We start from the raw sequence: 24,579 nt of genomic DNA on the forward strand, positions 1-24,579 counted from the left end.
TTCAGGCCGACAACGGGAGAGACCCTCGATTTCAGCTGCCTGAGCCTGCCGGGAGCGGTGGGTCCCCACCGACTGCCATTGCTGCCCAGTGCCTTAAGGAGGCTTCCAGCTTCACACTCAGGACTGAGCTGCTGTTGTTCCTCTGCACCTCCCTTGAATCCCCCTAAGCCAACACCCTTTGCTAAGACCGAAAAACATTTTCCAGACGCAAGCATGTGTACGTGTGTGGGTGGGTGGGGTGCAGGGGACTATGAAAATTTCAAGGGGAGGTATGACATCCTGGCTTTCTAAATATAGAGGACCTGAACTGTGGCTTCTCTCACACACTAGCAGCGTGCTTTCTGTTTCGAAAGGCCCCCAAAGCAAATATTGCACTGGCTGGTAGCGTGAAAAAAAAAAAAAAAAAAAAAAAGTCCTGCGAGTTGATTACAGTTTCCAGCGCTCTTGCGCAGAGCTGTTTTTTAGGCAACGCTCCAAGTGGTGCCCACGCAGAGCCGGCCGGGCCGGCAAGGCGCAGATGGCCGTCACGTGAAGGCGGTGGCGGGAGGAGTGGGCTGGTGGCGGCCCCGGCACGGGGCCAGGACCCAGCGGTGCTTCCCCTTCGCCCACCGGCCCCTGCCCCTCCAGCAGGGAAGGGAGAGGGATGCAAAGTGCAGCCCCCCCGTCCGGAGCAGGTGCCACCTCGGTGCCCAGTGGGGTTGAGAATGTGACATTTTGGCTCCGTGTAAGGCGCCATGTCTCGGTTCCCTTTTCGTTGCCGTTATTGTGGCTCCGGTATTTGCATAGCATAACATCAAAATGCCTCAGAGCCAGAAGAAAGTGGTGGCTGCTGCTTCTCCTTTTAAAAAACAAGCAGTTATCCATGCAACACCATCGCTGTTTGCGTGTGCTCGGGGTGGAGGAGCAGGCATGTCACCAGGGGGGTTACAGCCTTTGGAAAAGTTTTGCAGAACTGAATTTAATCAAGACCGATGATCTTTAAGCCAAGCTATAAAATCCTGCAGAGAGTTATATCCCAGTAATAGACCCTATTAGAGGGTCTAGTGCAGTCTATAGAAAGGATCTCCTCTCTATTAAATCCTCTAGGGCTTGAGTACTCATTTACACAAAGGGCCCTTTTAGCTGTGTAAAATGGCCATAAAGTAGGTGTAAAAATGATTGATGCCGTCTTTACAACCCCTTTACACTGGGAAAACAGTGTAAAGTGGCCAGGGTGCAAATGAGAATCACACCTGGGTTTGTGAGAGTAAATTACACTGAGCCCTTCGCAAATTCTGTGTGTCCGTAGCGGTTTAATCCTACCCCTTTCTGCGGAGTTCGCCCAGAGAATAAATTTCCAGGACTTAAAAAACCCTGTTTTTTTCTTCAACACCTCTGTCCTTTCCAAGCCTTTTAGTCCCAGTCTTTCTCCTGGTACAGTCTGTGTGGACTCTGACACCGGGAAAAGGCTGGGAGCTGTCTGAGTATGCTGTGGTAGGTGAAAATCCTTTAAATAGTACTTTCCAAAATTCTTGATCGGAGCAAAATACATGTTGTAAAACCATACCCGGGGGAAACGAGTTCCAAATGCTACCGTGTCCATTTCCCCATCTCTCCTGTTCTGATTTTATGCTCTTGAGATATATAAAGAGGAAACACAGAAGTTAGTCTTTGCTAGATCAAAATGCCCCATATTTATTCATTAAGCATTAAAATACCGACAGAATATATGATGAATATTGCTTTCTTCCAGAGCAAAGGTTAAGCTGCAAGGCTCTGATTAGCGAACTGAACTCAGCGGCGGTGGCTCGAAGCGGAGGGTGCGCTGTTACGGAGGTGCACAGCTTGCTAAGCGGAGCAGGCTCTCTTATCCAGATCTTCCTTCTCTTCCCCGTCACCACGCTGAAGGCATCTTCAGTGACTCTGTGACCATCACCGCCGCGTCTTTCGAGCACTAGAGGAGTCCCAGCAAATTTAAGCCCGGGGGTGAGTAGGCAGAGGCCAGGCAAGGCGAGCCCAGCCCCATCTAACAGGGGCTGGCCTCTGGGAGCCCAGTGCCTGGGAGGTGATGGGAGACAGGGAGTGAAAACATGTGGGTGAGACCGAGGTCAAAGGATTAAGGAGACAAAAGCCCGGCTCTGGTGGAAATGCCGCTCGGCCGAGGCCACCCAGCCGTCTCCCACAACAGCTCTCTGCTGCCAGCCTGCACGCAGCGCAGCCTAAGCTAGAGCTCTTGCAGACCAAGTCATCTTCTGAACAGCAAGGAAAAGGCAGGGTGGGAAAACATGCCCTGCTCTGCCAGCAGAGCCTTCCTCTTGTTTTGCCAGCTGTTGGGGTGCAGCGCCTGGTGGCGAGGGCGGGAGGAAGCCCCAAAGCTGAGCTGTCCTTCAGCCTCCCCTCGATCCCCTTCCCGCTTCTCGTTATCTTCTTTGCGGAGACGAGAGCCCACAGTTTTGGCGGTAGGGAGGAGCAGGCGCAGCGAGGGTCGTGCAGGTGGGCGGGAGGTATCTCCTCCGCCCTGCGCTTCCACGGAGAGCGCAGAGGGAGACGTGCGAGGGATGGGGGACAAACCAATATCTAAGTACAAGCAGCAAGTGAGAGGCACCCCTGTGGACCCATCTCATACGGGAGGCTGGCCCTGGCACGGGTCCTCCAGCGCTGCTTGCGGCATGCCCTGCCGGAGTCGGGGGACCCGGGCTGGATCCCGCCACCGCACCGATGGCACCGCCGATGCCGGCAGCCGGGTCTTACATCGCCAACCTGCCCGCACACTCCGCCGCTGTCTCAGCTTGCTCCGAGCATGCCTGGGAACCAGGCTTAGGACTTCGGATGGGTGGTGACATGTAGGCAAGCGAACGGCACCCTTGCAAATGTGCCCCGCGGCCATGCTTACTAGCGACAGTTATTTGTAGGTGCATAAAAAAGGCCATTTGGAAGCTGGTCTCATAAACCTTCATTTTCTGAAGCTCCTCACTTTGCAGCTTGGCAGAGAGCACCTTGGTGATGCTGTCTACTCTAGAAGCACTTTCCATGACAAAAACTTGAGCGTGTACACCAAGCAGCGCTCTAGGTGGACCACAGGAGACTTAACTACGCTGTGACCTTCTGACCCTGGAGGTATGCTGGTCTAGCCCTGGGGTGATGTGTGATCACCATATGGAAGACAGTTTTGGGGTAGGATTAGAGCTACTTAAGACAACTAGCTTTTTGCCAGACTGGGTTTTTGACTTCCTGGTGGCTATTTTTGTTGCAGAAACAGAAAGTTTTTGTTTCTTTGAAGCCTTATAGAAATTTTATTTGCTTCCTCCTTGCTAATGATTATGGCTCAGTTTTTCTGGCATGTGATTGCTCCACCCCACCTCAGAAACACCCTTGCTCTGGCTGGGATCGGGAAATCCCTAGTCAGGGCAGGGTGTGAGCACCAACTGCCTTGCCCTTGCACAGATATATATTGGCAGGCAGTGCAAAACGCTGCTGATTCAGAGTTGCTCCTACATTTAGAAGTCCATGGTGTGCAAGTGGAAGTGACAGCTCGAGGGACAAACCAACACACTTGTCTCGGTATAAGGCTAATGAGACTTAAAGCACTTCTAGAGCCACACTTTCAGGGTGAAAAAGCACTGTTTGAATGCGTTTTGTTATTCTACGCTGCTTACTAAGAAAACATTATGCTTTTGCCCTCATCATAATAAATGATGTCTTTGGGAGACTGGCAGTCTCTTCTTGCTTCCCTCCCTCCACCCCATTTTAAAAACATTCATTGTTGCGGGGATATATCTTTCAGGGCTGTTGGCCCAACTCCACTGCTGGTGTGTAAGGCTGATTGTCTTCAGAGTAGTTACACCAAAAATGCATTTGGCCTTTTGTGCTTGGAGTATAATTGGTGGAACTGGCTAGACGCCGGCTTTGGGAGCCTGCAATTACAGCAATGTCAACATAGTTTTCAATGTGACTAGTGATTTAGGGTCCTCCACTTTAGGAGAGTAGCTCAAGGTTTCTTAAACTGATCTTTTCTTACGAAGTGCCAAGTGTTCATACTTCAGAAATCTGCCTGGGGTCTCAAGCAGGGCCCACCGAATCACCATCAGTCAACCCACTCATATTGTTGTTTATTAGTAATTGGTTTAGGTAACCTGTATCATTAGTCACTCTGAAAATTCTTATGTCTATTTTATATGGCAGTTGTCAAGATATTCACTTTGCTGTTGGTCTCAACCTGTATTTGAAGAGGTCTTGACCTTCCTAATTACTTTTCCATATGGAGAATCCCCATCAGGTTAGCATGGATTATATACAGAGCATCCGAGAGACAATATATTCCCTAAGCATGATCAGCATGATTATAATTAAGCAGTTTGGACCAGATCTTTATCTGGTAGAAATTGGTATAGCTTCTCCGAAGGCAAGAACAGATATCTACCAGCGAGGGAAATGTACCCTATTTCTTAGCGGCTGTAGCCCTGCAGATGGGTTCCCAATGATTTTCTAAGCTCACATTTTGTCTATGGCTATTAAAGATCCTCTATGGTGAGTATTGTACAGCTGCATCTTTAGGACTTTGTGACCTCTATATAATCTCACAAGAGACCTTTTGCAAGAGCAGTCGTATAAAATGCTCTTAAAATAATTGAAAAATATATTCATTAAAACTGTGCGAATGTTTTTCCCTTGTCAAAAACCTTATAAACACTCATCCGTCCGTGGTGTCTATGGTGGCAGTATGCTGACATTTTCCATTCCCTGGCTACAGCCCCCCACCAGCCCAGACCTTATACTTTCTGTTGCTGGCCTTCAGTAGCAGTTAAAGGGTAGAACCGAACGCCCACGTAAAAGACCTGGTATCTGTGTTTCCACATCACGAAGCATGCCGACAGACACACCAGGGCTGCGATCAGATTGAGAACCATCTGCAGAAGTAAGTACAGGTTAAGCATGCTGGTGAGGCTGCCACAGTCACCTGCGTCCTGGTAGACGAAGGTCCTACCAAGGGGGTCTGCAGTGTCCAGTTTGCACTGGCAGGACTCGAGGATGGTATCGCAGGTGAATTTTGTCATCTGCAAATAATGGTGTGCAGCAAAAGCCACTGCCAAAACACAGGCAACCAGACCCAGGGCACTCAGGAGAAAATACATCAGCTGAAAGAAAGCAAAAAAAAAAAAAAAAAGAAAAGAAAAAAAGAAAAAACCACTCTTTTTCCAGCTACACAGAGAATGAGGAACACAGAACGAATGCATGCACAAGTACTTCACAGAAAATGCATGCATTCAATGTACTATCTGGACACTGTATGCTTCAAAAATTGCAAGGCAGCAATAACCTCCTGGTGATGCAAAGGTCAGCAGGTCATCGCAAGGTTCTAGCCTTGCGTATTTTATATGAGTATTACCTTGCAATTTTGAGACCTGACAAGAGCACCAAGAAATCTGTCTCTATACAGCCAGAAGCTTTATAGAGAAGGAGGGAGCGTCTTCCTCTACCATTGTACCTGCGTTGGCTAGACTCCTAGTAATCAGCTGAGATAAATTAGTGCAGCTGCCTTGAAGCAGAGCTGAGCAGACTGAGGCTTGGGCTGACATCTTATCCCAGGCTGCACTGAGAAGTAGGTGTTTTTGAAACTTTGTGCATGTGTTATTCCCGGCTCTTGGTTTGCATGCCCAAACAAATTTGATTTATACTTGCAAATCAGTCAGCGAGGTGGCTGATCTCCCGCTTGTGGGCCTGCAAATGCAGCCAGCCTGCTTGCTTCCCAGGTCCTACTGTGGAGCAGGAATGCAAATCTCCACAAGAAAGTGCATGCTCTGCTCAATCTCCTTCCAAAACTTGCCCCATAAACATGGAAAAGCTTTTCAAAGGTATGAAAGAGCAGCGAGCTACTTTCATTTCCCAGTGCCATGGCATTAGGGCAAGGGTCTGCTCGTCACCCTGCTACTCCTTACACCAGTGGCAGCTTTAAAATAGGGTGGCTTTTATGAAGGGTAGCTATGCACAGTCCACCCGCACAAATGCACAGAAAGCGGCAGCAGCTCAGAGCCTTTGTCGCTCCAGGTTGCACCTGAGACCTTCGGATACCAGAGCATATGGCCTTCCCTTGCTTTTGATAGCTGGAACTGGCAGTTGCCATGCTGCATACAAAATATGTGTGAATGTATATTAAAATCATATTCTGTGTTTAGCCAAAATAGCATTTTTGGTTCTGTTCAGCACTGCAAAAACATTTATTTTTCTTGGCGTCTTATCTGTCAGACACATGGCATGGTTGGGAATCTGTTATTTTAAACAGCAGCTTCTCTCTTTCTGTCTCTTAACCTCAATAACGCAAGCAAACTAGCAATATAAAAGCATTTTTTATGACCTTGAAACTCCAAGTATGTATGTCTTGATAAAATTCACGCTCCTGGTGTATTTGTCTTATATCTACAGCGTGAATCAATCTTCCTATTCGGTTGCCAACTTGAAAAAAAAATATTTGGGTTTGTTGCAGATCTTACAGCACTATATATATTTTCTCCCCCCTCCCCCCCCCCCCCCCCCCCCCGCACCACTGAATTCTTACAGCAAGATCTTCATTTCCAAGACTTGGCTACTATTAAATTTAATGACTTCCCCTGCAGCCTTAAACCAAGGGCAGCTTCAGAATGAGGGTGGCTCTTATTAAATGCAATTACTTTATCCCTGCAGCTTTCAAGGTAAAGGTCCATGGGAAAGGTGAAGTTGGAAAACGGGGACACCTCCTCATAAAAAGCGCACAGAAAATGGAGCACTACTGACTGATGGACCCCCTCCAAACAAAGATGTGGTAATTCATAAGCTGATGGCGTTACTTTAAAAGATGGTGCAAGTGTGTTTGATGGGGAAAATGGAAAATGGACAAACATTGATGACCATTCCTCTCCTCTGAGGGATGAAAGTTGTTCTGCGATGTAGAAATCCTAGGGGACTGGCTGGAATTCCCTGGATTCAGACCAGCAGAAGACAGAATCAGGCCTCCCTAATAAATGAGATATTAAGCCAAGACTACACGATGTGCCCGATTCTCCCTTGGCAAGTATTTTATTTAGCTGCCAACTTCTATCCAAAGTCAGGACAAAATATCATGAGATCCACAGCCTAAGCTACACTCCAGGTACAGTAAGCAAGAATTTGCCTGTTCTGTACCTAAAGGGAAGGAAATCTCAGAATCTGAATACACAGGCAGCACTTACAGCAGTCCTCAGAGGCAAAGAAAGATGCGTGGGGACATAGGGCAATTTCCAGATAGCTTATTATTCTCACAAGATGTTTGCAGAGGAATCTCTCTGCGAGCTGCTGAAAATGAACACATTTTCAAATATCAAAGGTGAGGCAAATGCAAATACTGCCTGTGAGGGAGCACAAGACAGTGAGTGCTGAGATCCCATCAGCAGATTAATCACATGCCAGACCTGAAGGCAACTTCAACATGGCAAATACAACCCCATAGTGAGCTCTGCCCAGGAACCAGAGCTTGCCACTGGAAAACTGTTTTTTTAACAGCCTCAGAGAGGTAGACACTGTGATTGCTGTTTAAATAGAAGGAGAAAAGGGAAGCGGGGAGAGACAGCATATGATGAGGTCAGAGCATGGCAGCTCATCCTCCTTCGGGTTCCTCATATGAGGAGGAAACATTTTAGCGATATTTACTGGCAATAGTTTTGCTCTGTGCCAAAAAGAAAATAAATAACCTAAGGTGGACTGAGTTCCTTGTGGAAAAGGCTTCTCACAGTTATCAGAGGTGAAACCAGAAGGGTTTGCAGACGTGGATCCAGGGGACCCCTTCTGAAGGTGGTGGTGGCTTGGGCGCAAGCCCATGCAGGGAACAGGAACCGTGGTGTGTGTCATGGCGTGGGCTGCTGGGGCTGGGTGGGCAGGAGTAGAGGGTGTCATGCTGCCATGGGAGATGCTGTGATGAGGACCACAGTGAGCAATCTGTCAAATATTAGCAAATAGCTCAGGAAGTCCACGGGACTCCTCAAGATTTTCCTATGCGGTTGGTTTTGGGTTTTTTTGCCAAGGGAAGAGGATCTCCCCTTTTAAATACACTCGTAACAGCGGGGCATGCTGCTTTGCCATGCTGCAGAGCACGCTGCCTGCAGACACGGAGATGGGGCAGGGGCAGGAATTCAGCCTGGCACTCGTCGCTGTCCCCCCGAAGGGCAAAGCCACCCTCCCTTTGGGTGGTGGTCTCCCTTTCTCACGGATGCAGGGGGTGCAGCGGATACCCGCAGTATAGTGTCAGGGACTTCTGCAGAAAGCAGTTCTAACACCTCCTTCTTTAACAGGATCCAGGGCTCAGGCAAGTGTGAAATGAAAGAAGCAGCTGTCGAGGGGGAGGAAGGCAGAGAGGACTGCACAGGTCTCCTCCCATTTCCCACCCTGAGGGACTCACCCACAGTGGTCGTAGGGTCACCTCGGGGGTTGACTAAGATCCCCCAGGCCTGCGTGTGTGGTTCTCTTCCCAAAGTGACCCCTGGGCTATGCAAGGGGTCCCGGGGTGCTTACTCTACTCCAGGGAAACCTGGCCAAGGTTTTCTTGTAGGATGATGCTCAGCAGCCTCGGTGGCCACCGGCCACCAGCGTGAGGGCAGGGACTGGGCTGGGGAGCAAGTCCTCAGGACGACAGTCGGGGCAGATAGGGCTGAACCCAGCCGTGGCGCTGGATGAGGCATCAGGTCCCCAAGGAGGAGAGAACCACCCAAGTTGCTTGGCTTTGTCTCATGATTGTAATTTTGCATCCTCAGCCTTGTCGCTGAATAGCTAATGTTCTTTTTATTTTGTTCAGAGACAGAGTCTAACTGTCATTTGAAGATCTGGGAAGTGATACTGGAGATTTAGATGAGCCCTGCGTGATCAAAGGCCTGGAGGAGACTCTCAACTCCTACTTTTTATTTAAAAGAGGTACGTGCCCTGCAGCCAGAAGCCGTTCGCCAGGAGAGGCAGGGAGGAGGGAGGCACTGTGGGATAACAGCTCTTGGTGGGGATGTGGGACAGGAGAGGTGAACAGCCTGGGAATGATCGAGTTTTGTGGCATGCTGCAATCGGAAACGTCGCAAAGGTGGATTCTGGGGAGGAGGGTGCTTTGGGTAGGCAACAGTCCGTCGGCCATCGACTGAACCAGAAGCCTTTCAAGGGAGACTTTAGCCCTGACTCTGCCAGGTGACGAGGAATAACCCATTTTACATCTCCTGGGGAGCACTTTAAAAGCATTTCTTTTCTTGCGGGAACGATGGTTCACGTTCCTCTCACTGCCAGGGTGGGTGGTGTTGCTAAGGGTGGCAGAGACATCTGAGCTGCCCAGCCCCACATGCCGTTCCCACCACGAGGGATGACTCCCTTCCTGCTTGGATGCCAAGTTCAATTTAATGCTGCAGGGCAAGCAATAAAAAGCCTGGTGTGGCAGCTCCCGCCCAGCCCAGCAGTTCCCTGGGCAGCTGTAACGCTTACTCCGGGTGTAAAGGTGACAGGGTAAGAATGTAAAGGCGATCAAAGGGCAGAAACAATTGTTCTTCTCCCTTTCTTTATCTAACCACGGGAGAAGCTTGAGAAAGGCACAAAAGACACACCGGGGTCTAATTTCTAAGGGAGGATGAATGCCAGGTTTCAGAAAGCCGCTCCTTGCATTTGATTTCTTTCTGCCTTTCTCAGTTAATAATCACTGTTATTTTGTGTTGCTTGCGTCGGTATTTTTCTTGGTTATTATGTGTCTGCAAAATATTAAGAGCCCTGAAAATTACAATGAGGAAAAACAGCCCAGAAAAATGGTGTTAAAAATACCCCATCTGGAACAAGGGTTCTCAGCCTCTCTTTTCTAGTCACTTAGCAGTGTCAACAAAGCACAGTTTTGGGGACCGAGGCGGGGCATGGCGCACGGTTTCTGCACCTCTCTTGCAATGCTCGGATGGGAATTTGCTTCATGGGAGAATGCTTGCCTCTATGTTTGCTAATGCTTTCCCATGTTCACTAATGCCTGACCCCAACACAAGGCACCGTGCGCTGGGACACGGCTACCAGTGCTCAGGTACAGCCTCTCTCCCCAGCCACGGAGGTGGGCAGGTAGAGATTTCCAGCCACACTTTTTAATTTGCCTGTGCCCATGCAGTTTCTTATTTCATGGTGAGGAGCAAAACTGCTGGGAAGATGCCGAGATGCTTCTTAGATCGCATTAAAAATTAAAACTTGATTTAAGTGGTCCCATTTTATGCCACCCTACTTCTTACCCAGCTCCCTATTAATATCTCTACTTAACCAGGAACCCTCAATCTTTCACTGAACACTTCCCAAATTATTCCAGCTTTGTTGATATGAATCTCTCTGATATTCTTAAAACATGGCAAATAAAACAGTATCTTGTTCTTATTTGAAATATTTGTTATTAGCGTTTCCCCTTTATAAGCTACAGTTTCTTCCTTAGCTGCATGGAAGATACCAGAAAAACATTCTTGCATTTCAGGTGCATTTTCACTTCTTTCCATGTGGTCTTAAAATACCCCCAGTATCAACTTTTTTGATTACATTTAACAACATGAGAAGAAAAAGAAATTAAAGAAAAGTCAAGGTACCTTTACTGTGAACTGCACACAGGTCTTCTCATCAGGTTGGTACAAAATACAAAGCATAACAAATCCCACTAAGGACACTACACAGACCTGCAAGGGAAGAGATGTAGAATGTGTCAGAGTTAAAAAAAGAAACCGCAAAAATACATTTTTTTCAAGCCAAAACACCTTCTCCGTTAGCAGGACCATAACTCAAGGAGCAATGAGTAAGTGAAGTCATTGGAGTAGGGGCTACAGCCATGCGTGTAAGAGCCTCATGTGTTCGGATGCACTTGTGAGGAGGAAAGAGCTTTAACCTTCACTTTACAGATACTGAGGCACAAAAAACTTACTCAGAGGGACTTTTTGAATCAGATCTACAAAGACACAGCCCAGCAAGAGCCTCTAGGATGTGTTTTGAATTTTCGTCCATCTAACTAACTATCAAAATGGAGCAGCAGGCTTATGAAATTGGGCTTGCACGCCCAAAGAGCACCATCCTATGTACCACTGGGTGCTGACAGGGTTTTTATGGCACCAGTGCAGGTTGTAAATCAGTAACCATAGCTGTCGCTGGATAAGAAGCAGCACAGTTTATAGCAGAGACTTTCAACCTCTCCTAGAGCGAACACCTTCCCTTGGGGCTGCCGGGGCTGGATCAGGGAACGAGAGGAGTCCTGACTGCACCCGCAGAGGGACAGGGCATTGCTGGTGGCTGGAGCTACGCTTGGAGAAACCTATGCGTGTTTGGGTTGCCTTGGGAAAACAGGTGAGTCGCTGGCATGCACGCGTTTTTAAATGCCACTTCATATCACACCTTTAAAAAAGGTCCAGGTGTGATGAGCCTTAGTGGGGACCTTAGCCGAGCTCAGCCAGCGTGCTTTCAAAAGCGCTAAGGCTTGTCTTCACACGGGGCCGGGAGCGAGCCTTGGCCTCCTTGCTAGGAGCATCTTGATTATAAATGATAGCTATTAAATTCTCAGGGACTACAGCGAGAATCTGTATTGTTCCCCCCTTCATTTTCCTTTGGGCCTTCCAACCTAAATGATTCTATGATTCTATGATTCTAAGACTTCTCCTTAATTTGAGGCTTTCTGCTTTCCCAGAGCAGTGGGATTTGCCCTCTCGGGCCAGACCCAGGTGCCAGTTGCCTTTGCTCGGGGTAGGACTACGCCATGGAGCTGCCTGCAGGAGTGTGGGGCTCCTTCACAGCCCCGTCCCCCCGCTCACTGCATGCCCTGGCAGTGCTGTTCACATCCAGATTTCCAGTTCCACAGGGGACTGCTTGACCTGCAGCGAAAAATGCATAACTGTTCTTTTAGACGGCAACGGTTAAACACTTTTTTTTTTTACGACGTGATGCATAAAATACCCAACTTTTCTTTGTATCTCATTGTTGGTGTAAGGCAGTAGACAGCAGCCCCGTAAAGGAGGAGTGCCTCTCAACACACAGATAGTCATGTCCCTCAAGAACCTGTGTGATTAATAACACTTTTTCCCATAAAGTTTTATTTCATGTCGTTTCAGTAGGACATGAATAGGAAGTATTGCCTGAGAACATTTCTAAAGAAAGCGGCAGTATTATTTACTCCTTTCCGTGTCATGTGTATTTATATTCTGGTCCTATGACTTACACACGGCCTCCAATTTATTTGTTTTCTTCTTTTTATTGTTGACAGCCATAGCTGACAGGGTTGTCAGGGGAAAAAAACAACCTTTCTTGTCAAAGGTCCTTCAGTGCTGGGGTTTTTTTTGCCCTATAGTGCTTCTATGTGACTCAAGCATGTTTTATTTCTCAGGATTAATCGCCTATGTCCTTGGTCCCTTGCACTGTATATTAATCTTTTAATTCAATTAACATGCCCATAAAACTTAAATCTTAAGGAGATCATATCTCTAGTAATATCCAAATGATAAACTCCCCCAGTGGCAGTAGTGGCTGAAGGAAAGAACCTGCAGCGAGAGCTAAAAAAAAAATGCTCAAATACACTCGCTTAACATTACATCCTCAAATTCATGTGAAATCAAAGGGGCTGCCCATGTCAAAGCTAGACCTAAGTTTTTTCAGGATCTGGTGCTGAAGGATCTTGTTATGAGCAATAAATCAAATTTGCTTTGCTTCAGCTACACTAGTGGGCATTTACACTTGCATGAACCGAGGGCCAGATTTGCCTCCAGGTTACTCCCGTGAGACATCATGGGACTGTGCCCGCTCTCCCATTCCCACTCCCATTTTCCCACAGAAAGCCAACACAGCTGCATTCATTTCCGAGGGCAGAGTCAGATACTGATGGTGGAATTTACCATCAACTGCCTCGTGCAACTCCTGCAAAAACCCTGCCGGATTTCAAAGCCGCAGGATCAGACCTCCCTCTTCAGAAAGCTTCCCATACAAAAGACTATCGTTTAAAAGGATTTCCATTCCTGCACGTGCTTTCTAAAGTTCCTCTGGGATTTAAATAATATACTCAGGGATACTTGAAGAGGCACATTTGTAAAGAGGTATTTATAAAAGATTACACTGGGTCAGGATTCCAGCAAGTCTTGGCCAGGATATTTCAGAAGGCTTAACTATTTCTTTTATAACAATATACCAACTTTTTTTTTTTTTTTTTTTCTAACCAGAGATGTGTATTTTTGTAAGTGACGGTAAAAAATAATGTAGCTGAGAATTATGACCCATATATGTTTTACATTTGGGTTCTTTAAAGGTAAATTCACTCATTGGAAGAAACCGAAGTGTGGAACATTTATACAGAAAACAGCTTTATGCTTCTATTTTATACATTATTAATAGATCGGTTTTGAATTATACCTGTGAAGTGTAATAGAATAACTATAAAAATCCTCTGGTAAATATTTGTTAGGACCTGCTAAGTGACTAAGACAGCTGCATTACAGCAGGTACGTTATGGATGCTGTTGATGCTGATTGCTAAGTAGCATTAGGTAATCCTGCATCCTAGTGCTTCAATAGCCACTGCACTATCCCAGCATGAAGCATACATTTCCTATGCCTTATTGACTACGCACACAACATAAAATGCAATTGAACTTGCTTTAGCACTTGCTTGCCACCAATCGATACGCATTTGTTATACAAATAAAATGGATTCTCTAAGAGCTGCAGAATAGCAGTTAATTAGATCAGCTCTTGTAAGTGTTATCTGGAAATCTAGAAATATGCATTTCTACGCTGAGTAAATTTCAACTCAAGTTTATTTCAAGATCCTATTTCAAAATTTTCCAGACAGACTAACACACCCTTTGCTGAATAGATAGTGACATGAAAGGTTATCCAAGGAAAGAATTTAAATTTAGAAAAGTACTGTATAGAAGAAGATGCGAATGTGATACAGAGGGTACAGATTTAATTTTGGTTAAGGCATACCCTTTGAAATCCCTTAGTTCACAATCCAGGGCAAACAGCTGTTTACTAGGGCTGGCTGAAAAACTTAAAGTTTACGCTGTAGAAAAGTTTCAATACTGTTTCTTTTTAGTGGGAAGCAGTAGATGTTCCTTCCATTGGGCAGGAACATCTCAGGCTGAAAAGTGACTTCAGAATTAGGGGGTTTTAAACCACAATCAAAATAGGAGTAGACATTTTCTGGGTTGCCCCCACCCCTGCTAGTTGCTAGAGCCTGTTGTCATGAGAACTGAATTAAGATCCTATAGATTTCAGCAGGAAACAGGACCTGATTCCAACCACATTTAGGACTGGGTCCCAGCTGAATTGCCTGGGAGAATCCCTGCACCCACGGAGATCCAGCGTGCAGTCCTTGGCTCTTCAGGACTTTGACAAACTGACTCTCCCTGTATGCACGCACTGGCTATCACAACTGGGTGTTTCTCACAGCCTGGAGCCTCACACGCTGCTGCAAAATAGATGGTTCAACAGTGAGACTGCAACCGTACCGCAACGCACATTCGGCACTTGCAAGGAGCGTGCCTTTACGTATGTTGATCATCTTAAAACCAGAACTCAAGCAGTAAAGAAGATCGATCTCAAGCTTTATGTACCCCAAATCCCTCACCATCAGCTTTACTTTAGCCGATCTCGCCCTGCTGAAGATCTCCGGCTGCCACTGAAGCACAGCGGGCTGATGCCCTGCCCAGCATGGTGCCAGCATCCCTCTGCACCATCCAACCCTGTCCCTCCCACTAAACTTATCACACTTTTAAAAGCATCACGGGTCAGAAAAACAGGCTCCAACAGGAACAAACGCAGGTGACGATGCAGAAGGGTGTGAGGACAAAGCCCACAGACGTTGCCACCCGGTGAGGACCACGAGGCTCAGGGCAAAGGAGCTGCTTTCCCCGTCCTTACCTCCCTGTGGCTCATTCGCTTCTGGTCCTGCAAGGACTAAGCACGAGGTGTACGAGTGGCACAAGGACACCACATGGTAGTGATGAACATGGTTATGTAATGTACATAACTGGGAGAAATACGAATACGTAGGGCACAACTTTCCGCTGTGGTTTGCATTCATTCTCTTCGCACACTGACATATTAATGTGGTTTGCTTTATTTTGACAGATTTCAAAACCACAGATTGCTCTAATCTGTCTGCATCTCTCCCTTGTATATTGGTGAAACTGCTTTTTCTTTTGTTACCGTTACAATTTTAGCTCAAGTGTTGCTATAGAACAAAGCAACTCCAGCAAAGTACTTCTTACCCAAAGCATCTTGGAAACCCTGGCACATGAGGCTGGTAAAGCAGGATGGTTGAAAACAGCCACCAAGAAATGAAGGAAGGAGGCAAAAACCTGGTTCAAAGGAGCATCTTGGGTCTACACCACATCACAAGACAAATGCTGCAAACACTCACGAAGACTCATCTGCTCTTTATATGGGGGCCTGTTAACAAGAACCGCCTGCAACAACCTTTACAGGCAGAAAGAAAACACACTGGAGGACAATACCTCTCAAATATATGCAGTGTAATGCTACACAGCATTGCTGAGATCCACAGGTGGACTATGCCCTTTCTAATAAGAATGTAAACTCTCAAACTTCAGGGGGGAAACCGCTATTAACAGTGTTAGGAAAAAATTTCCATTGTGGACAAGTTATTTTATAGTTGCTGACTTCAAGACACTATGGATCTTTCTGTTTGTAGGGACAAGGATAAAGAAATTATCTCTTGTAGCTATCTCTGAATTCTCTGGCTTATCCTCAGAGGTGATATTTGGCTTGATGGCTCACCTGCCTTGTTAGATATGGCAAGGCTTAGCTCCTGTCCACGCCTTTGGAGACGCCAAATTTAACATTCTCACTGGACGCAAACATTGGTACAAGAAAGAACATGTTCCTGTTGGCTTTGCCATTATGAACCAGGATCATGTCTGATGCCAGACATCTGTACAGGCTGCTGCAGACGGCAACACTGATGTTCATTTGCTTTATGAGGTTTGAGGAAACTGCAGTGAAAGTGGGTGCTACAGGCAATTTTCACTGCCAGCTTTCATCACCCTCAGGTCAGCCTGGGTCTCACTACCACATGTAAAAGAAGCCAGTCTGCCACTCAGATGTATTGTACCTTAATGGTTTTTTCCCCGTATAGATTTCTCGTTAGATTTAAGGACAGTCTAGTTGCATATAAATTACTTCCAGAAATAATAGCTGTAATAATAATGATAAACATGTATATTGTGGTTGCAGGCAAAGGCCATCATCATCTAGGAAATCATTCTTTTAACTGTCATAAAACCTATAATAACTGACCATCCCTGCCCCACCTACAGAATAAAATAATGATGTCTTTACTATAGTCCCTTCAAGCTATGAAATTACACACCGTGGCAGATGCACAACTTTCTTTTAAATTCTGTAAAGTCATCAAAACCCTGCAAGAACATTCATAATCAAATGAAATCATATTTTTCCATAACGATCTTTGCTGTTTAGGTCAGTTGCTCAGCAGTGAAAATGGTCACTTGTGCTGTGGTAAGATTTAATTCCCATGGCAAAGCGCTGCAAAGGCTACCATCACTTACAAAGCCAGGAGCTGCAGCAGCAGTCCATTATGGCTGTTAAGTCAGAAATACGGTGCTGGGTGATCAAACGCTTGAGGGAACAAAAAAAAAAAAAAAATAATTCAAAGTTCCCAGAGCCAGCAGTGATTTGCAACGTGAGAAGTGTAGCATGGCTAAGAGCGCTACATGAACACGATTTGCGGTTTGAGATGCGTCCATGATTATGAAGCTATGGAAAGCCATCATCTCTATATAGTCAAAAGGTTATCTAGGCTGAGGAAACCTGTTTGAACAATATCCCTCTACAAATCTTACCCAGGCTTTTTGCACAAACGTAGTCTAGCCAGAAACTCTGATTTCCTCCCTCTTTCCCCTTGAGGCTGTAGCTAGACCAGGGGGCTAAGCCACAGAGGTGTCCAGGCTTAGATCAGCACTTGACCAGGTATCACACAGACCTCTGGTGTGCAGCTACCTTCTCAAACCATTCTGAAAGGTGACATTTTGATGGGTTTTTTTCCCATCAAAATTTTCCACTCTATACTTGATGAAAATAAAAGTATGGATTTCAGTTAATCAGGCATCAGTGCACAGTTACTCTTAGAAAATGATGAGATTTAATGGCAGGGGGTTCTGAGGAAAACTACTCTGGTCCTAGATACATATATGGCTATAAACAAGCACAGGAAACCTCACCAGAGCCTATTTCATGCAGCGTATCTCATTGCCTACCATCCAGAGTTTCACATACTTTGGAGAAGGTTCAATTAAATACCTAAACTTGGAGGGTCTTCTTGAAGGCAATCCTCCCTCAAACCTTTTGATGTTTGCCCATGGCTAATTGAAGCTAGCTTGTATAAAAAATGGATGCCTGCATGACTATAATTTCCATTAGCTGCTTTGATGGCACCAGTTTTTAAGTGTCACTTTTTATTAAAAATTGAAATCGGTTTCCCTAATAACAAGTAAAAGTTAAAAACCCAGCAAGGCTGTATAGGAGGTAAAGCCTGACTGAAAGCCACGTTCACAATTGCTGCAGGAAAAGGTGTCAAAAGCAACAACAAAAAAACCCAGCAAGGGGCCAGGGCTAACAAGAAAGTGTCTCTCTCCTTTCAGGCTTTAAAAGAGAACACATTTCAGGGGTTTTTAAATAGTCAATCATCCCCCATATCAATATGGAATGGGATCGGTTGCCTCTCGCTCTAGCTGGGGATGCATCCCAATTATTGACCCTCTCTAGGAAGATAAAAAGGTTGCCTCATGCATGAAGCGGTTGTCTGATGTTTGGCAGGGCCACCACCGTGCAGCCAGAGCGTCCGGCCTTGTGGAAAAACGTTACATGCAGCAGGTGGGAGGATCTGGAAAGAGAAAGGCAAGGAGGCTGACAGGGGTTTACCCATACAGGTTTGCCTCATTTTATCATGTGAGACACCCTCTGCAGAAAGGCTTTTAGGTGGAAACATCTACAGAGCCTCATCTGTGGGGAAATTGTCAGAGACAGCATGGCCCTTGAATCGCTTTGTCACACTGAGCCAGCGAAACTATCTACATTATAGGAACGGCTACATGTACAGCAAATCCCTTCTGGTCCAGAGGAGCATCCGTCTCACCAACCCCGGCTAATCGTTAGGACACGTTTAACCCCAATTTCTAATTTATATCACTTTATAGCATGGTACCATCCTTTTTTCCCCAGACGCCTATATACAATGCTTCATCCTTTCAGCATCTATCTCACAACGTTCTCAAAGCTTCTCCTTAACAGTTATACACGTCACCATCGCTGTACCCATTTTCAGGATGAAAGTCCCAACCCCTGGCCTCTCCCTGTTGCCACCTCCTACCATTTCAAAAGTTCAGCTTCATTTTAGGGGCCTTGCTGCGTCCTTGGGAACTGGGGATGCTGGAGCAACTTTGCCGAGAGCTGTACAAGCCAGAGAGGGTGCTGGGTGCAGGGAGCTCGTCACACCTCCTTCCTGCCCTTCCAGCCCCAAAATGACACAAACCCGGACAACCTAAAGAGGCAGAGGCTGGGTCAGCACTGCCTGTTACACGCAGCACGATTGATTTTGGCACTGAGGTTTACCAGCCCACGAGCACGCGCTGAGTCAGTGGCAGGACCCACCATCCAAGTCAGACTGTCACGCGGAAGTACATCAATTAAACAAACATCTCGATTATCAGCATCTGATAGGGATACGCAGCGTCTGGGGGTAGTCCTGGCTGTTTGCTAGCCATGTTGTACTAAGCATCGAAAGGTCTTTGAAGCATGAAAGCCAGCCAAACTCCTCTGTCGGCCCGGGTTGTCTTGTACCGTTCTCTGATGCTGCCACGCCATGCACTCCCTCTCGCCCCTCATCTCCCGCGAACTGTCCCTCACAGCTGGGTTTTCCAGCCGTAGTGGAAACTCCATTTGTCTCACCTATCCTTGTCTGTGAGACGCGCAAAGCAAAGAACTTGTTTCCTTTGGTGAAGGTTTTGGCTTAAGTTTTTTAAAGGTTCTTTAAAAAAAGTATAAACAAAGAAACATAAACATTACTGACTCCAGGTAAATGAAGAATATTTAAACTGCTTTTTCAGTTGAAAGTCTGGCTGCCTGTTGCACCACAAAGACCCACATCAGCCTCACTCCACCAGGGCAGAGAAGCCAATGCTTGACCACTGATGCCAAAAAGCAACAAGCCATGGTTACCCCTTGGGTAAAGCTCCGGGACCCTCTGGCCTGGGGGTTTACCCGGGGAGATGTGGCCCTGAAGGGCCTGAGCAGGGAGGAGCATCAGAGCTCCCGGGCTGGAGGTTCGGCCCATGGAAGGTCTTTTGAGACACTTTTTGCAAGAAAATAAATGACAGCTGGAGCCACGCTTGCTGCCTTGAGCTGCCTGAGAAAGATTTTTTGAAAAATGTTTTTAAAAGTCCCGATTTTATGTACATCCATACATATATATGGATTTAAAATAACTTTGACAGAAATAATAAACAGCCTGGATAATCATTTCTGATGAGCATTTCTGTAACTTTCTTAACTGCCTGAGTCTGCAAAATGGGGCTGAAAGGGAGCTCGCCTGTGAAAACTCTGATACTCTCTACTTTTGATCACAGTGGAAATAATCTAAGAGCAGATATTTCAAGGAGAAATACATCGTTTCTTCTTCTGGGTGTCAAAAGGCCACAAGCTAATGAAAAGGAATGAAAAGGATGCCATTAATATCTACTGCTTCTGCAACACTTTTCATCCAAGGATCTCAAAGCAAGGGGTGACAGATAGCCATTATTAACCCCACTTTACAGGGGAAATAACAAAGTCTCGGCAAGGTTAAGTAACTTGCCCAGAGCTACGCAGCAAGTCAGTGGCAAGACACAGAAAAAACAATAAAAAGTCCTGCACTCCTGGGTGAATTTGTGAAGAGTTTGTCCAAGCTCCTTCAAAACAGCAGGAAGGAAGAGACTGCCGGGGTGGTCCAGCCTGCAGTTTCGGGTGCTCGGGACAGGTCTCACAGAGGAGCCACGCAACTGCTTCAGACCTGGACACCTTTGCTGTAAATGGCTACAGGTAGGTGAAACAAATGCCACCCTCGCTGTTTATAGTTGTGTGTATCGCCTGTCCCTAGCAAGGCGGCGGAGGCATTTTACAGGGAATAGGTTGTTGAAGCTGAAGCAGAAGTGGTAAATCACGTAGGCTCCATGGTTTCTGTCCATAAACCTTTCCTTCGGTTTCTGACTAACGCCCCCGGATTTCAGAAGAAATGCATTTTGAACCAGTAGGTTTTTAACCAGGTTTCATGGTGAAACGCTTCTGGTGCAATGCAAGCTGTGTTGTTGCCTTCTGCAGGAGCCGCAGGAGGGAAGGGCCAGTGCTGGGCACCCCCTGGGGGGGACCCCTTCGGTGTCGGGGGCCTCCTCCGCTCCCCGTCAGCAGGCTGCTGGACACCTTTATTCCACAGGATGGTGAACCCAATCCCTGGCACGCGCTATCCTCACAAGCCTAGGCGGTCAGGTTTTGAACTGGTTTAATTCAGACTGCCTTGCTGCTTCTCTAAATAAGTTCCTTTTCATTCATGGTAATGCACTAAAGCACTCGATTTTCAGCCAGGAGCGGTGTCACCATTTTGCCACTAATAAAGAAGAAAGAAAAAAATCTTTCAATCAATCAGGGTCTATTTAACACATTAGTAATTTTCCTTCATTTTTCTGTCATCCTGCATTAACAGCCGTGGGGTCAAATCCAGCCCTGGTGTAATTCCAAAGGAGTAACACTAGGAATGAGCTTCGCCCATTATCTCTAATGTTGCTAAAAAGGTCTCGATAATAGATTTTTTAAGTTCTTGATTTTGAATACTAATCAAGTCCTTTAAAAAGAGCACTTGAGTGGGATGCTACTAAAACAAATATGCTCTGGTATTTTACACCACATCTTTCTGTTCTGTTGCTCATTTCTGTGCGAATAAATGAGTTTCGGGAAGTCGCTTTCTGGCATGAGGTTTGCTCCTGAGCAGCATGTGGGTCACCCATCCCCTACCTACATGGCCTCCATGCAGCTTCCCACAGCAGCCCAAGAGCCAGCCCATAGGACGTCCAGTCACACATAGGACGTCCCAGCCCAGGCTCCTCTTTCACAGACCAATTTCCCCCAGCTTTCCGGAGGCCGATCCTCAGCACGCTCCCTGCCACAGCTCGCCAGCAGCCCCCTGTGACCCACACACCAGGAACTCCAGCTCAGCAGCTCCTGGCCATCTCTGTCCGATGTCCCAGTGGGCACCAAATACCTCCACGGAGACATCACAGCACAGGAACAAAGCGAATGCAGCACCATGTCGTACGTCCTGCTTTTTGCCCTCAGATATAAGCTTTGCATTATTCCCATGGCGCATTGGCCACGGCCAGCACTCCCTACGTAGCGCTTTCTTGCTGGGAGGCTCTGGGGCTGCACCAGCACTTCAACCTCTCCTTTCTCGCACCGGTTTCCCTTTTTCCCACCCTCTCTGCTGGCATCAGACCCCCCTTTCCCTTCTGCTCTGGGCTGAGGGTGCAGAAGAGCCGTGTGGTCCCCCAGGAGCCTGCCTGGCCACGTGCCCCCAGCACAGGGTCCCTCTCATCACCCTGAGGGCAAGCAGGGGAGCACCAAAAGCCATTCGGAGCCACGGAGGAATCAAACGTGCTCAACATCGCACCTGAGTCCCCAGGGAAAAAGTCACCGTCTGACTCAGACCGTAGGTACAGTAACCCCTCCCCACGGGTCCCTGCCCGCAGCCCACAGGCCGCACTGGTCTTCCCGATAGCTGGGGCACCCTGTAACATGAAGCAAAATGAAGCCCTGACCGCCACAGCCAGCACAGTCCCAAGGAGACGTGTTCCCCCAGGGGTTATCCTGGCTGGCTGGTGAGTGCAAAACATGAAACATGACCACCACGGCTGAGAGCTGGGTTTTGATTGAGTCGTGGGTTAGCTCAGGAATGCAAATGGCAAATTTTGCCTGTTTTTCAGGGGGGAACTCTGAAAGTGAGTGAGCTTTGCCTCGTGCGGACATCCGAATGTCACCACTGCCGGCAGCTGCTGCTAAAAACGAGAGGGGTTAGAGCTCTGTTTTCAGAAAGCAGTGACTTTGGTGGGGTTTCAGGCCTCACCGAGGGAGATCAGGCATATGCGGATGTCTCGGATGCTGTTTGGATGCTGATGACGTTCACATGGGCCGGGGGCTGCTTCCATGGCTTTTCCCACCTCCCCAGCTGTATACTAGTTCAGTCCAGCTCACTCTTTCCCCAGTCTTTGCGAGTCAACTTTTTCTAGTGAAAAAGCTATTTCAAACCAGGGATACTACAAGTGCTGTCTGGAGAAGAAATAATCTGACCTCCAGAATCCCCAAATAAACAGCAGTAGTGAAAATGTCACATGCTGTTATTTTATCATCCGCACTCCCCCCTGGCTTGTAACAGCAAAAACCCCAGGAGGAAGTTGTCCTCCTGAACAAGGGCAGGCTCTCGCCCTGCAAAACATTGCTCAACTCTTAGATACCTCTTCGGCTGGAAGAGAAACAAGAAGGGCGAGGTGAGTAAGAGGAGCGTTTCATTTGGGAACTCAGGTCTTGTTCTTTCCACTCTTTGGAGGGTCGCCCAGCAGGATTAATACAGCAAACCCCAAACAGTTCAGGTGTTCAGATAATCCTTCAACTGGCAAGGAATTACATTTGTGGGATATGCTCCCATAGCTGTTTAGCACATCAAGAAATCTTTTCTCTAAATACCTAAACACAAATTTATTTGCTGGGAGTTCTTACAGTCTAACAACACCCAAACCAGTGCTAACACATCAGTATATATTTTCCTGAAGCCTGCTGCCTAGGGAAAAAAAAAAACCCTGCATACTAAATTGCACCCATGGCACGTCCCAGGCTCATAATCACCGACCCCGTCTCTCCGCAGGCAAACCGCGCGTCCCTGAGCACATGGCCAAGCGGGGCCACGCCACGCACAACACCGAGACCCTGCACCTCCTCCCCACCTCTGCAGGGCAGCCGGCCCTGGGGACCAGCCCGGGCTTCCCCCCGAGCCGTGTCTCCTATTTATGCCTGGGAGGACCCTGCCCTTATCCAGTCCCTGCCAGCCCACGTGGCGAGGCTGGCGTGTCACTCGGAAACCACGCGTGACTTGGCAGGAGCTACCAGTGGGCCCTGGGATGGGCTCCCATTTCCCTGCCACGTTACCCACCCACCGGTGCCGTCCCCCTCCCCACGGCCACGTGCGGTCTCTCCCTCCGGTGGGGGAGAAGTCGGGGAGCGGCGGGTAGGAAGGGGGTTAAATCGCAGCGGTTCTTCAAGGCAGCACAGCGAGGAAGCTCAAAAGACAGCCATTTCTCTCCTCTTGCTATTACCAACGCGCCCCGGTAAAAGTTGTGAGTTATAGAGTTATGCTGTCACTTCTCAAACCTGATTGTTATGGTTTGGTGGGGAAAGAGGGAAGGCAGCATAAGTAATCAACATTTTTTTTCAGCATCACCAGGCAGGAGTTCACTGCAAAGCACAAGCTAATACATACATCTAGTGAACAGCAACCCTGCATTTTATTTAAGGTCTGTTGGGTATTTCAGGGAAGAATACGAAAGACTGTGTTATTCTGCAGGAGCAGTTTCCTTGGGAAAGTATACCCAGACATTTAATCCCAGGAATATTTATAGTTAGCATAACTCACATGGTGTTGTGCATGCAGTTGGTTAGTCTAAAGTGGAGCGTCATGCAGCTTGCATTAATGTTGGCAAAGGCACTTTATGGAGAAGCAGACTTTATGCTTACAATTATCCCAGCCCAATATGGAGTGTCTCTGACTAGCAGAGAAGAACTGATGCCTGCCATAAGGAAGCCCAGCACTGTTACAGAGATGCCTAATGCCAGCTGCAACAAAGCAAACAGCAGCGGGAAACGGCAGCCACAACAAGTGTGGGATTCCTCCTCCTGGCCAGTTTTGGGATCCCCCTTGGTTTTCTTCTGCTTCTTCTTCTTCTTCATCGCGGACTCCTGCGTCTTGCTCGAGTCGGTGCTTTTCTCCCCTTCGGGTGCCTTCCCTGTCTGGCTCTGGTTATTCAGGGACGTGCTGTGCTGGGGTTTCTTCTCCTCCTCCTTTCCCATGCCGATGAACTTTAGGTTCTCACGTGCGTGTGTGTGTGCGCGCGCTGATGGGGGTGTGAGTTTTTTTGCCCCCCAAAGCTTCGCTTTGTGCTGGCTGAGTTGTTCCTGGTATTTGAATCAAGGAGGCTGAACAAATATGGAAAACATTTGGAGCAGATTGTCAGAGCTTCGAAATGCCACATATAGCCCAGAGAAGAGGGGGATTCAAGGGGGGTAGCGAACTGCCAACGTGCAGGCGCCGGCTCTGCACGGGGGCTGGCTATGGACGCACGGCTGGGCATGCGTGCCACCGCAGCTACATAGGTGTGAGCACACACGTGTGTGCAGGTTTGTGGAGCAGCTGGACGGGCAAATAGCACGCAGAAAGTCTGCATTGCCAGCTGAGGAACAGGAGGGAAATCTGTCTCGCCAGGGAGCCGGGAGCGATCAAGTGCCTGCGTCTGTGTGCGCACCGAGCAGGCAG

General features: G+C 47.5%; 1 protein-coding gene across 2 annotated transcripts; it reads right to left on the reverse strand.

The window, feature by feature from the left end:
• Nucleotides 1–1,366: 1,366 nt before the first annotated feature.
• Nucleotides 1,367–24,264, reverse strand: SSPN (sarcospan). Of its 2 annotated transcripts, none has more exons than XM_049822266.1 (3): nucleotides 23,784–24,264; nucleotides 10,554–10,640; nucleotides 1,367–5,114 (listed from the first exon to the last, which is right to left on the reverse strand). In XM_049822266.1, the coding sequence occupies exons 1-3, from the start codon at nucleotides 24,114–24,116 to the stop codon at nucleotides 4,749–4,751; spliced, it is 786 nt and encodes a 261-aa protein (XP_049678223.1). In that variant the 5' UTR covers nucleotides 24,117–24,264; the 3' UTR covers nucleotides 1,367–4,748. The 2 variants fall into 2 exon arrangements, with proteins under 2 accessions (XP_049678223.1, XP_049678224.1); XM_049822267.1 differs by having other exon boundaries at nucleotides 23,683–23,900.
• Between the last annotated feature and the right edge of the window lie 315 nt (nucleotides 24,265–24,579).

Source organism: Accipiter gentilis, chromosome 18 (assembly GCF_929443795.1).
Source record: "Accipiter gentilis chromosome 18, bAccGen1.1, whole genome shotgun sequence".
NCBI lineage: Eukaryota > Metazoa > Chordata > Aves > Accipitriformes > Accipitridae > Astur > Astur gentilis.

Coding starts and splice junctions, on each gene's coding strand:
- SSPN (XM_049822266.1), bottom strand. CDS start 24,116: ATGGGAAAGGAGGAGGAGAAGAAACCCCAGCACAGCACGTCCCTGAAT. Junction 10,641..23,783: donor CATATTGGGCTGGGATAATT/GTAAGCATAAAG, acceptor CTTCCCTTGCAG/GTCTGTGTAGTGTCCTTAGT. Junction 5,115..10,553: donor GTGTGCAGTTCACAGTAAAG/GTACCTTGACTT, acceptor GCTTTCTTTCAG/CTGATGTATTTTCTCCTGAG.